Below are 11,634 nucleotides of genomic sequence, written 5' to 3'. Positions count from 1 at the left end.
AAAAATATGTGGTGCAGAGCTGAACCGCTGGCTGTAGCCCAGCATTCAGTTCTGCACCACCTCCCCCTCTGAACATGTGGAGTTCAGAAGTGGCACGTGGTAGTGAGGACTCAGACAGCAGGTAAATAAGGGAGGAGAGAGGGGAGGAGGGGGAGGAAGGGGGAAAATGTTGGCGGAACCAAAGCAGCCCCGAATAATGCCAAAAAAATCAGCATTATTTGGGAGCTGCTTTTGCGGCTCCTTTTAATTTATTTACTTTTACTGGAACCCCCCCCCCTCAAAAAATACCAAAACGTTTTTTTTTTGTTTTTTGTTTTTTGGTTTTTCAGTTCGACTTTAGCCAAATGCACACCCCTAGAGGATAGAAAACATCTCTTTTTAGATGTGGAGGACAGTTCAGTTGATGGATTTTTCACTGTCCTTGCAATGTTCTGTGATCATACTCTAGAGTAAGCCCCATTTCAGAAGTGTACTACTAAGTATGCATGAGATTAAGTGCCCAGAATGCATCTTTTTTTCAAATAAGAGAATTTAGTGTACTGAACCCATGTCACTAATATTCCAAACTTCAGCAAAAAAGCACTCATTTTTCCAGTTGTCCCTACCTAGATGTAAAAGTGTTCTTATGTCCTTGCAGACTAAGATTGCTCCTTATTCCTAATGCATAGTGATGCACTTCTTGCTTCTGTTTATTGATGGTAATCAAAATGGAGCTAGACATACAGGGTTGCTGAATGAAAGGGTAAGGTTTGACCTTAATGACTCTTCATGTTTGTATTTTTTCTCTCTTACTGCATCTGCTAAGAACAGCCAGCAGATAAGAGCTTGTTATATTATACGTTTCTCTGCTCTTGATTAGATAAAGATTGTGCTAATCACCTTGAAAAATCAAAGTGCATTTAAACAGTCCTTGGGGGCTGACCACTTCCCAGCTAATCTCTGCATACAATTAAACAGTTAAATTGTAAGCCTGCCAGTGGGAAGATAAAGGAAGCTTTGCAGTCTTCCCCACCCTGAAGCAATCCATGCCGGCTACACCCAAACCAAGCAAGCTCAGCGTCCTTCCTAGGACTCAGAACTGCTTGGGCAAGAACAGTTTTGGTAGATAAAATACCATGAGCTCTCTCCCTGTCTGCTCTGTAACCAGGTATGTCATCCTACCTCTTCAGTGTTCTGGGTTTCCTGTAAAATACCATGCCAGGACACATGATACCTTCTGCAAATGTGCATTGAACAAATGGGCACAGGCATAAATCAGTAGGCAGGCACAAGTCTGGGATTTGCCTCTGAAGGTGATTTATAGGGTTGCCAACCTCCAGGTGGTGGCTGGAGATATTGTGGGATTACAACTGATCTCCAGGTGACAGAGATCAGTTCACCTGGAGGAAATGGTCACTTTGGATGGTGGACTCTTATGACATTATACCCCACTGAAGTTGCTCCCCTTCCCCAAACTCTGCCCTCCTCAGTCTCCACCCCAAAATCTTCAGGTATAGTACACCCTCCAAAGCAGCCATTTTCTCCAGGGAAATTTATATCTGTAGTCTGGAGACGAGTGGTAATTCTGGGAGATTGCCGGGCCCCACATGTAGGTTATTATGATAGTCTTGGTGAAATATAAGTGATGTTAAACACCAAATCCAACTCTGCAGAGTTATTGGGGTTTTTTTTTTGTTCACCCCCCCAAAAAAAAAACAACAACAACCAGGCAGTCTCAGTGGCCGAGGTCTGGAGCAGTAATACTTAATGCCCCAACAGTTACTTGGTTCAAAGTTCTGTATTGGTGACTCCCAACAAGCTGCTGTTTCATCCCCGCATGGCAAAAACTGTAGTTCCAGCCACACCGTGTGAACGAGCAATGCTACTGGTAGTCAAAGAAACATGTTTGTAAGTCTGTTTGTTAACTGTTTAATCACATTCAGGCTCTTGCTTCACCTCCTGATGAACTGCAGCACCTTAGGTTATGGCCTTTTCATATGGCCCTTTTTGAGGGGTTCTAAAAGGGCCAGGGAGTGCTGAGCCAGTCCCTTTTCCCCCCTCAGACTAACCTACCTCACAGGGTTGTTGTGGAGGTAAAACCAAGAAAAGGGGAAATGATGTAAGCCACCCTGAGCTCCTTGGAGGAAGGTCAGGATTTAAAAAATGTGATAAAGAAAAGAGATAAAGTATTGAATTCCATGTAGAATTTTTGCTGATGGGGGCAGGGGGCAACTTGTGCTGATTCCCCTCTGCCATGGCAGATCTCTGGTTTTCCCCTTCATCTTGTTCCCAGGAGCAGCATTTCAGAGGACATTTGGGGCTTTAGTAGGAAGGGAGAGCCAAGGAAGTCACAGGCCAGCTCTGGGTTGGGAAATATCTGGAGATTTTGGAGGTGGAGGCTAGGGAGGTTTGAGTTTAGGGAGAGGAGGGATCTCCTCTTCCTTATTCCAACAATTGCATTGTCACTGCATTTAGGGGTGGAGCCTGAGGAGGAGGGTGGGATTTGAGGAGGGAAGGGACTTCAGTGGGGTATAATGCTATAGAATCCACCCTCCAAAGAGGCCATTTTCTCCAGCTAAACTGAGCTCGATCGTTTGGAGATCAGCTGTAATCCCAAAAGATCTCCAGGCACCATAGGGCTGCCAGATCCCTCTTTGCCACCAGCGGGAGGGCAGGTTTTGGGGAGGGGAGGGACTTCAATGCCATAGAGTCCAATTGCCAAAGCAGCCGTTTTCTCCAGGTGATCTCCATTGGCAGGAGATCAGTTGTAATAGCAGGAGATCTCCAGCTAGTACCTGGATGTTGGCAACCCTATTCACAGACTTGTTGTGAGGATAAAATGGAAGAGGGGGCATTGTGTTTGCTGAACTCCTTTGCCAACGGGTGGGATAAAAATCAATGGGTACTTTGAACAAGCAAATTCCTTCAACTGGAAAATGTACTGGCAGCTTTTGATGACTTTATCTTAGCTCTGTCAGAGAGCTTTTGTTGATTGAACTTTTGATTGTTGTTTGCTCTCTGAGTTTCTTCCGACCAAGCAGGGTGCCAGTAGGGATTGCAGGGCACTTTCCTTTACAATGGAATACATCCTTCAAATTGAGGGTGTGTTTACTGTGTAGGACAAACTATACATCCTGTGTATAGACCAAGGCTTTCTGCCTATTAGGAACATACAGAGGTAAACAGATTTATGTACAATTCCTGTCAACACCTTTTTTATATACCACTTCTTCTGTCCTTCTTTTCTTTTACAACTTCTCAATGACATTAGCACTCCAGTCACAAATTTCTGGCGATATTGGTTTTCTATAGTATGTCTCAGGAGCCCTGTGGCGCAGAGTGGTAAGCTGCAGTACTGCAGTCCAAGCTCTGTTCACTACCTGAGTTCAATCCTGACGGAAGTTGGTTTCAGGTAGCCGGCTCAAGGTTGACTCAACCTTCCAGCCTCCCGAGGTCGGTAAAATGAGGACCCAGCTTGCTGGGGGTAAAGGGAAGATGTCTGGGGAAGGTACTGGCAAACCACCCCGTATACAAAGTCTGCCTTGTAAACGTTGGGATGTGATGTCACCCCATGGGTCAGGAATGACCCGGTGCTTGCACAGGGGACCTTTACCTTTATATAGCATGTTCTATTCCTGAACTTCTTAATTGAGTAGGATTTAGAACCCATGAATTAATAAATGTTAAAAGCTTCTTAAAATGTTAAAAGTTTCTTTCTGATGTTTCCAGATCCTTCACATACAGTGTTGTGAGCAGATAGCCAGTTTTATTTAATACTAGGGTTGCCAGCTTCCAGGTGGCATATGGAAATCCCCTGCTATTACAACTGATCTCCAGGTGATCAAGAACAATTCCCCTGGAGAAAATGACTTCTTTGGAAGGTGGACTCTATGGCATTGTACCCTGCTGAGGTACCCCCTCCCCCAACCTTGCCTTTCCCAGGCTCCACCCCAAAAATCTCCAGGTATTTCCCAACCCAGAGCTGGCAACCCATTTTATACAGTCCTAAACTGAAGACTGTGAAAGCTCCTTTTTAAATATATATGCTTTTTAAACAATGGTTATGATTGATCCAGGTAACATGATTTATAAGAAAGTCTGGTCATAGAAAAAAAGGATAAACTGTCACACAGGAATGTAAGAATGTAATCCTGACCAGGCTTTTCTACAGCATCATGATACCTGACATAATTGAAAAGGAGCCCTTCCTCTACAAAAGAGGCTTGTAAGGAAGCAAAGCCTAGAGCAGAGCATTAGCTAATCCTTCTGTGTCTCAAGAAGCTCTGGGAAACACAGTTCAGGCAAGAATCAAATGTTCCCATTTGGAGGCCTAATAACCGAGCGCAAGACATTTTTTGATCTAACATGTTTGGATCCAACTCTTACAGCACTTGGGGTTGGTTCCTGATGAAGTCTTTGAATAGACTCAATAATCTTTGCAAATAACACTTTCTCTTGTGAAGTTCCAACATTTTTTCCCCTCCTGGCTGTAATGAATGACTTTTCACGATCATATGGGGTGAAAACGCATGGTCGCTTTATCCTCCTTTAATCCCTGTTTCAGCCAGGATTCAGCCTGGATCGAACGCATGCGTTTCGCCTAATGTGTGTTCGATCCTGGCTAAAACAGGGATTAAAGGAGGATAAAGCGACTGTGCGTTTTCACCCATGGAATCTTCAAGGACAGCAGTTACATATATATTGTGCAATGGATGTGAGAAGTGTACATGCTGTTAGATTTCTCTTTGGCCCTGTAACCACGTACAGTCTTTTGTGTGTAAAGTGCTGTCAAGTTGCAGCTGACTTACGGTGACCCGTTATGGGGTTTTCAAGGCAAGGGACTAACAGAGGTGGTTTGCCAGTGCCTTCCTCTGTACAGCAACGCTGGTCTTCCTTGGTGGTCTCCCATCCAAATACTAACCAGGGCTGACCCTGCTTAGCTTCTGAGATCTGACGAGATCAGGCTAGCCTGGGCTATCCAGGTCAGGGCGTACAGTCTTTTACACAGTGCTAAAAAAACAGATGCTGCTATACTACTGAAAATATATATATTTAAAAAAAACCAGTAATTTATTTTGCTAAGGGCCAGGATGTTTTATAGCTAGGGTTGCCAGGTCCCTCTTTGCCACCAGTGGGAAGTTTTTGGGGCGGAGCCTGAGGAGGGTGGGGTTTGGGGAGGGGAGGGACTTCAATGCCATAGAGTCCAATTGCCAAAGTGGCCATTTTCTCCAGGTGAACTGATCTCTATTGGCTGGAGATCAGTTGTAATAGCAGGAGATCTCCAGCTAGTACCTGGAGGTTGGCAACCCTATTTATAGTAAACTTTTTCAGTTGTGACATTTTCAGTTGTGACATTTTAACTCATGTATGGGGTGAACATGCTGCATGCAATCTACCTGATACACTTGATCACCATTTCATTAGAATGGGAAAATGCTTGTATTTTCAGCCTCTGTGCATTCATACTAGAACCCTGGTTTTTCAGGCTTCTGGTTTGCTTGTCCTGAAGTTGAAATACATGCATTGCCCTTTTCAGACAAAAGGATGATCACGTGTATCCAGAGGATCGTATATAGCATGTTCTTCGTGTGGTAAAACATAACAATTAAGGTTGCCAGGCAAGGGCTTGCAAACAGCAGGAGTCCAGGGGTGTGTGGAAATGGGGAGCACTGTCAGGCAACAGTGTGATGTCACTTCCGGGGGAAACCCAGAAGTGATGTCACATGTCTCTAGGATTTGCAGGAAACTCTGTGGTAGAAACAGGGGGCACTTTCACACAGCCCAAATAATGCACTTTCAATGCACTTTGAAGGTGGATTTTACTGTGTGAACTGGCAAAATCCACTTGCAAATGATCATTAAGGTGCACTGAAAGTGGATTGAAAGTGCACTGTTTGGGCTGTGTGAAAGTGCCCAGAGTTTCCAGTAATTCCTAGATTGTCACTTGCAGATTTCCCCCTGAAATGCTGTCAAGCCACCACTGATAGGGTTCCCCCCCCCCCTGCCAGCCACAGGACCCATCATAGGAAACAGGAGCTAGGGCGAGGTGCCATTTCATATTTTATTATAGTTTTATTATCGTTCCAGGGTATACAAAACGGGAGTAGTTCTAGACCAGGTTTTAATGTTGGCTCCGTGTAAGCTTACTGGGCAAGCAGCTAGGAAAGACCAGAGTCTTTTTTAGTGTTATCTTTGTTTACTTTGCATAAAGTTATACTTTGTGTACTTAAAAAGATCCTCAGCATATTCCTGAATGAAAGTGGCGCCCTACAAAGCCCCGGCAGCGGTTAACCTGCAGTTCAGAGAGAAACAACGGGCCTTTAATTTGATCAGGTCTTCTCTCACTATTTTCCTATGTTAAATAAGCTATTGTAGGACAAACTAATGCCATCACTTAAAATAAATGTACCCAAATGTAAGTAATAGGAGCATTACTGGAAAAGTACAAGTTAATAATCAAGGGTGAGATCTTTCATAACCACCGTAACTCAGCATGCTGTAAGGCATCAAATAATAAAGGATGCCAGAAGGGAGAGAACAAAATTAAGGACTTCAAATGTTATCAATTCCATATGTATGGAAAATAAACCTTTGGTGTAGGAAAAAGCACAAAAACCACATGAATCTAGCCATTTTTTAAACTAGATTTTTATTCCACCTTTACTCAACAGAATTCAGAGCAGTATACATAGTTCTCCCGATGCTATCCTCATAACAATCCTGAGAGGTAGGGTAGGCTGAGAGAGAGGGAGAGAGAGATTGACCCAAGGTCACAGTGAGTTTCAGTGTTTAATGGGGATTTGAATCCTGGTCTGTCCACCCCTAGTTCTGTACTCTAACCTAGCTTGATTGGTACCAACCGCTGTAATCTTGCTCACAGTTAGCGCAAACCCAGCTCATGTTAGTGGGATATATGTGGTTTAACTCTGTGCAGGATTACAATTATTGTGATATAGGACATGGAAAGATATATAATACATTTGTGTCATTTCCATAATGAATTATGTTTTGTTAACGTGATATCCCTTTCCTTGGGAAGTTTATACCTTCATTTAATTGTCTCGTCTTTTCAGTAGTATGTATTTCCCCCCTTTTTTCGTAGTATGCTAACTGCTAGGCAAGCTGTTGGGAGCTGTTGGCTGCTGAGATCATAAAGACACTGCTTCCTCCCTGCAGCAGCAGGAGCTAATGCTATTCCTCATTGCTGTTCCTAAGGATGGGGGGAGGGTCTCGCTTCCAGATGGGAAAGGGCAAATTGTCTAAACCTTCTCTCCTCTCTCTCAAAGCAGTTTAGTGTTAGGGACAGGGCAAAGGAACAGATGCATAAAGGTGTGGAAGTGGGATGCCATTATAGGGAATATACCACCAATATATATTGACAGTTTTATTGCATATTCATTAAAAATATTGTGATGTATGACAATACAATGCACTCCTGAAAAATATTTAATTGTAAGAGCATATGTTCCATTTTTACAATAATGCAAAAAATCCATGCCTTTGCATGGTAGGTCCTATTTCTTAGTTTCAAGAACCTCTGCTTCTCTAAGTTTCAGAAGGGTAGCCGTGTTGGTCTACAGGAGAAGTGCTAGAAACGTATACACCCAAAGTCTTGTTGGTCTTCAAGATGCTGTGGGACTCAAATCTAGTTCTTCTGTTGTTCTGAATGTATTACTATGTCAAATTAAAAAAAAAAAAAAACCTTCTTGGTTCCCTAATGCACTGTGGGTACTGTCCACATTTATTTATTTAAACCATTTATATCCCACTTTTCAACCCAAAGACTTGGATCTTCTGAAGAACTTCTGTGCATCCAAGATTTCTTTGTCAGACAGCATGCTTCCTGTTCCACCAAAACTTCCATGTGTGCAAAGGCCCATTGAAAACCACTGATCTTGTGCAAACAGAACTTTTAGCAGAAGACGAAAGATGTTCTGAGGCAAACACTATCTAGGCTCACAGAACTCATTTATAGGCTTGTGACAAAAGGGGGGTAGAGAGTCTTAAACATCAATATGCCATCAAGGCTAACAATAAAGCAGCCGTTAAAATAAAACAGATCTAATTGTCAAACAATATTCACCAGTGCCTAATAAAAGCCGATGAAAAGTCCTCTAGAACAGAACTGCTATATGTTTTTAAAGACCACCAGAGAAGGTGCTCTTCTGACCTCTGGTAAACCAGCCAAGAAGGTTCAGGCAAAGACCTGCTTAGACCAAAGAAAAATCACACAATCCTAAGAGATGGTGCACAAATAAGGAATTCCATTGCTCCCAGCTTTCATGACACTGAGGAATTTCACCTTTCTATCAGTTGTAGTCATTGTCATATCAGCAGCATGGGAACGAATCATCGAAGCTGTTCTCTGTGTTGATTTTTATTTTTATTTTATTTTTTTTATTTTTGTTTTTAAAGCTGAAATAGATCTGAATGATGTATATTATTAGGGTTGCCAACCTCCAGATGGCACCTGGAGGTCTTCTATTACAGTTGATTTCCAGACAGCCAAGATCAGTTCTAGAGAAAATGGCTGCTTTGGAGGGTGGCATTATACCCTGCTGAGGTCCCTCCTCTCCTCAAACCCTGCCCTCCCCAGGAACCCACCCACCCCAAATCTCCAGGTATATCCCACCCCAGAGTGGGCAACCCTATGCATTATGATTTCATAGATGTAATGGTTTTCTGTGCACATGATGTTTGTCAGGTAACAATGCCACATAATTTCTTTTCTTTCTCGTCACAGATTCCACAAATCCAGCTTCAAGCTGAAATGAATGCCTTGCAGACAGAAGAAAACTGAATTGTGTTGTTGCCACCCAGGCCAGAGTGAAAAGAAGTCCTCATCTGGCCATTCAGTCTTCGGTCAACGTTTGATAACCGTACCTGGACTATTGGCCGACGACAGAAAACACCGTTTTCTTATCATTTTGGCATACATGGAGAGAGACAGCAGAGTGTGTAAGCCTGGCTAACAAGACAGCACATTTTCTAGCCAGAGTGGGAGGCGCTCAGATTATATAAGGATTATTTTATAGTTAGCCTCTTGAACTTCACCTCTCACTGGCACCCAGGACCCAAACTCAAAACCTATTTGCCTTTTTATTTTATGTTTTTGCAAGTATTTTATTTTCCTTTTTTGATATTTTTTGTGGGTTTTGTGTGTGTTAGAAATGGGCCAGTGGACTAGAATGTGGTCCATGGAGAGGGTTGCTTTCTTGAAGTCGTGGCTTGTGTTTTCCCTGGGGCTCTACATGCAGTTTTCCAAAGCTCTGGCCTGTCCAAGTGTGTGCCGCTGTGACCGAAACTTTGTCTATTGTAATGAACGAAGCTTGACCTCAGTGCCTCTTGGAATACCGGAGGGTGTAACCGTACTCTACCTCCACAATAACCAAATTAATAATGCTGGTTTTCCTGCAGAGCTGCACAATGTCCAGTCTGTGCACACTGTCTACCTGTATGGCAACCAGTTGGATGAGTTCCCTATGAATCTACCGAAGAATGTTAGGGTTCTCCACCTGCAGGAAAACAACATCCAGACTATTTCTCGGGCTGCTCTGGCACAGCTGTTGAAACTGGAAGAGTTGCACCTGGATGACAACTCCATCTCTACTGTAGGAGTTGAGGATGGGGCATTCCGAGAAGCTGTCAGCCTCAAGCTTCTTTTCTTGTCCAAGAACCACTTGAGCAGTGTACCAGTTGGCCTTCCAGTAGACTTGCAAGAACTACGAGTTGATGAAAACCGAATTGCCATCATATCGGACATGGCCTTCCAGAATCTCACAAGCTTGGAACGTCTTATAGTGGATGGCAACCTCCTTACCAACAAAGGAATTGCAGATGGCACTTTCAGCCACTTATCCAAACTCAAGGAATTCTCTATAGTACGGAATTCACTGACATACCCTCCCCCTGAACTCCCAGGTACAAATCTACTGAGGCTTTATCTACAGGACAACCAGATATCACACATACCACTTTCAGCCTTTTCCAACCTCCGTCAGCTGGAGCGACTTGATATTTCCAACAATCAGCTCCGGATGCTGTCCAAAGGTGTCTTTGACAGCCTTCACAACCTGAAGCAACTCACAGCAAGGAATAATCCCTGGCTATGTGATTGCAGTATTAAATGGGTCACTGAATGGCTCAAGTTAATTCCCTCCTCCATCAACGTTCGTGGATTCATGTGTCAGGGACCAGAACATGTCCGAGGTATGGCCGTCAGGGAACTCAACATGAATATACTGTCATGCCCCACAACTACCCCTGATTTGTCATTGGTTACCCAAGTTCCCACGACATTCCTGCCAACTACAGTTGCCCCTACTTCATCAGTCCTAACCCCAAGTAACAAATATACCCCTTTGTCCCCTATTGTATCCACACTTCCCACTGTGCCTGAGAGGAACATTGGAGAAAAAGTGACCTCTCCCATGTTTGAACGGTTTCAACTCTCCATCCATGTTGTGAATGACACTTGCATCCAAGTTAGCTGGCAGACCCTTTATTATGTAATGTACAAACTTACCTGGGTTAAAATGGGTCACAGTCTGGAAGGAGGCATTATTCAGGAACGGATAGTTCACGATGAGGGGCAAAACATAAGCTTGACAAACCTGCAGCCCAAATCCACCTATCGGATTTGCTTGGTTCCCTTGGATGATTTTAATAATTACCGAACTGGTGAGGACACTGTCTGTTCTGAAGGTACCACCAGTGCTTCCCTACTAAGCAACGGAAGCAACACTGCTTCCAGCCATGAGCAGACGACATCCCACAGTATTGGCTCCCCATTTCTATTGGCAGGCTTAATTGGGGGGGCCGTGGTGTTTGTGCTGGTGGTTCTGCTCAGCCTCTTCTGCTGGCATATGCACAAAAAGGGGCGCTACACCTCTCAGAAGTGGAAATACAACCGGGGGCGACGGAAAGATGACTACTGTGAGGCGGGGACCAAGAAGGATAACTCCATCCTGGAGATGACAGAAACCAGCTTTCAGATTGTCTCCTTAAATAATGATCAACTCCTTAAAGGAGATTTCAGACTGCAGCCCATTTATACCCCAAATGGGGGCATTAACTACACAGACTGCCACATCCCCAATAACTTGCGGTATTGCAACAGTGGTGTCTCAGACCTGGAGCACTGCCATACGTGATAATGAGGGATGGCAAGACCCTACCAACTGGGAGCAAAAACCTGGAGGAAACAGAATAAACCTACTCACACAGACACACAAATTACATTTGATAAAGGTTACACAGATGCATTTGTGCATTTGAATACTCTGTAATTTATATGGTGTACTATATAATGGGATTTAAAAAAAGTGCTATCTTTTCTATTTCAAGTTAATTGCAAATGGTTTTGTAACTCTTTGCTTTTTAAATCTTTAAAAAAATATATATTGCTGAAGTACTGTACAGGGTTGTACAATAAGAACCCGATGCCATGGCAAAAGAAAAGAATGCCTCATTCTTCAAACATTAACCACTTTTGCTTTGGGAGCTGCCCGAGGGATACCAGTTCTTACACCTTCTGCTAGCTTACGAGATGAGTTCACGCTCAAAGGTGAATCATTAGGAATGCCTAAACTAGACAAAAATGAAAGGAGGTATACAACTTAAAACTATTATGTGGTTCATAAAATTAGAGTAAGT

At 43.4% G+C, this 11,634-nt stretch overlaps 1 protein-coding gene across 1 annotated transcript; it reads left to right on the top strand.

Moving 5' to 3' along the window:
* The first annotated feature begins 9,130 nt into the window (after positions 1-9,130).
* On the top strand, positions 9,131-11,397 carry FLRT2 (fibronectin leucine rich transmembrane protein 2). The gene has a single exon (XM_056851528.1). It carries the CDS (start codon positions 9,150-9,152, stop codon positions 11,130-11,132), a length of 1,983 nt encoding a protein of 660 aa, XP_056707506.1. The 5' UTR covers positions 9,131-9,149; the 3' UTR covers positions 11,133-11,397.
* The last annotated feature ends 237 nt before the right edge of the window (positions 11,398-11,634 follow it).

Source organism: Euleptes europaea, chromosome 6, assembly GCF_029931775.1.
Source record: "Euleptes europaea isolate rEulEur1 chromosome 6, rEulEur1.hap1, whole genome shotgun sequence".
Classification (NCBI taxonomy): domain Eukaryota; kingdom Metazoa; phylum Chordata; class Lepidosauria; order Squamata; family Sphaerodactylidae; genus Euleptes; species Euleptes europaea.
This window is presented reverse-complemented; position numbering and strand designations above follow the sequence as displayed.

What these genes read in the sequence shown, in the direction of transcription:
- FLRT2 (XM_056851528.1), top strand. Translation starts at nt 9,150, where the DNA reads ATGGGCCAGTGGACTAGAATGTGGTCCATGGAGAGGGTTGCTTTCTTG.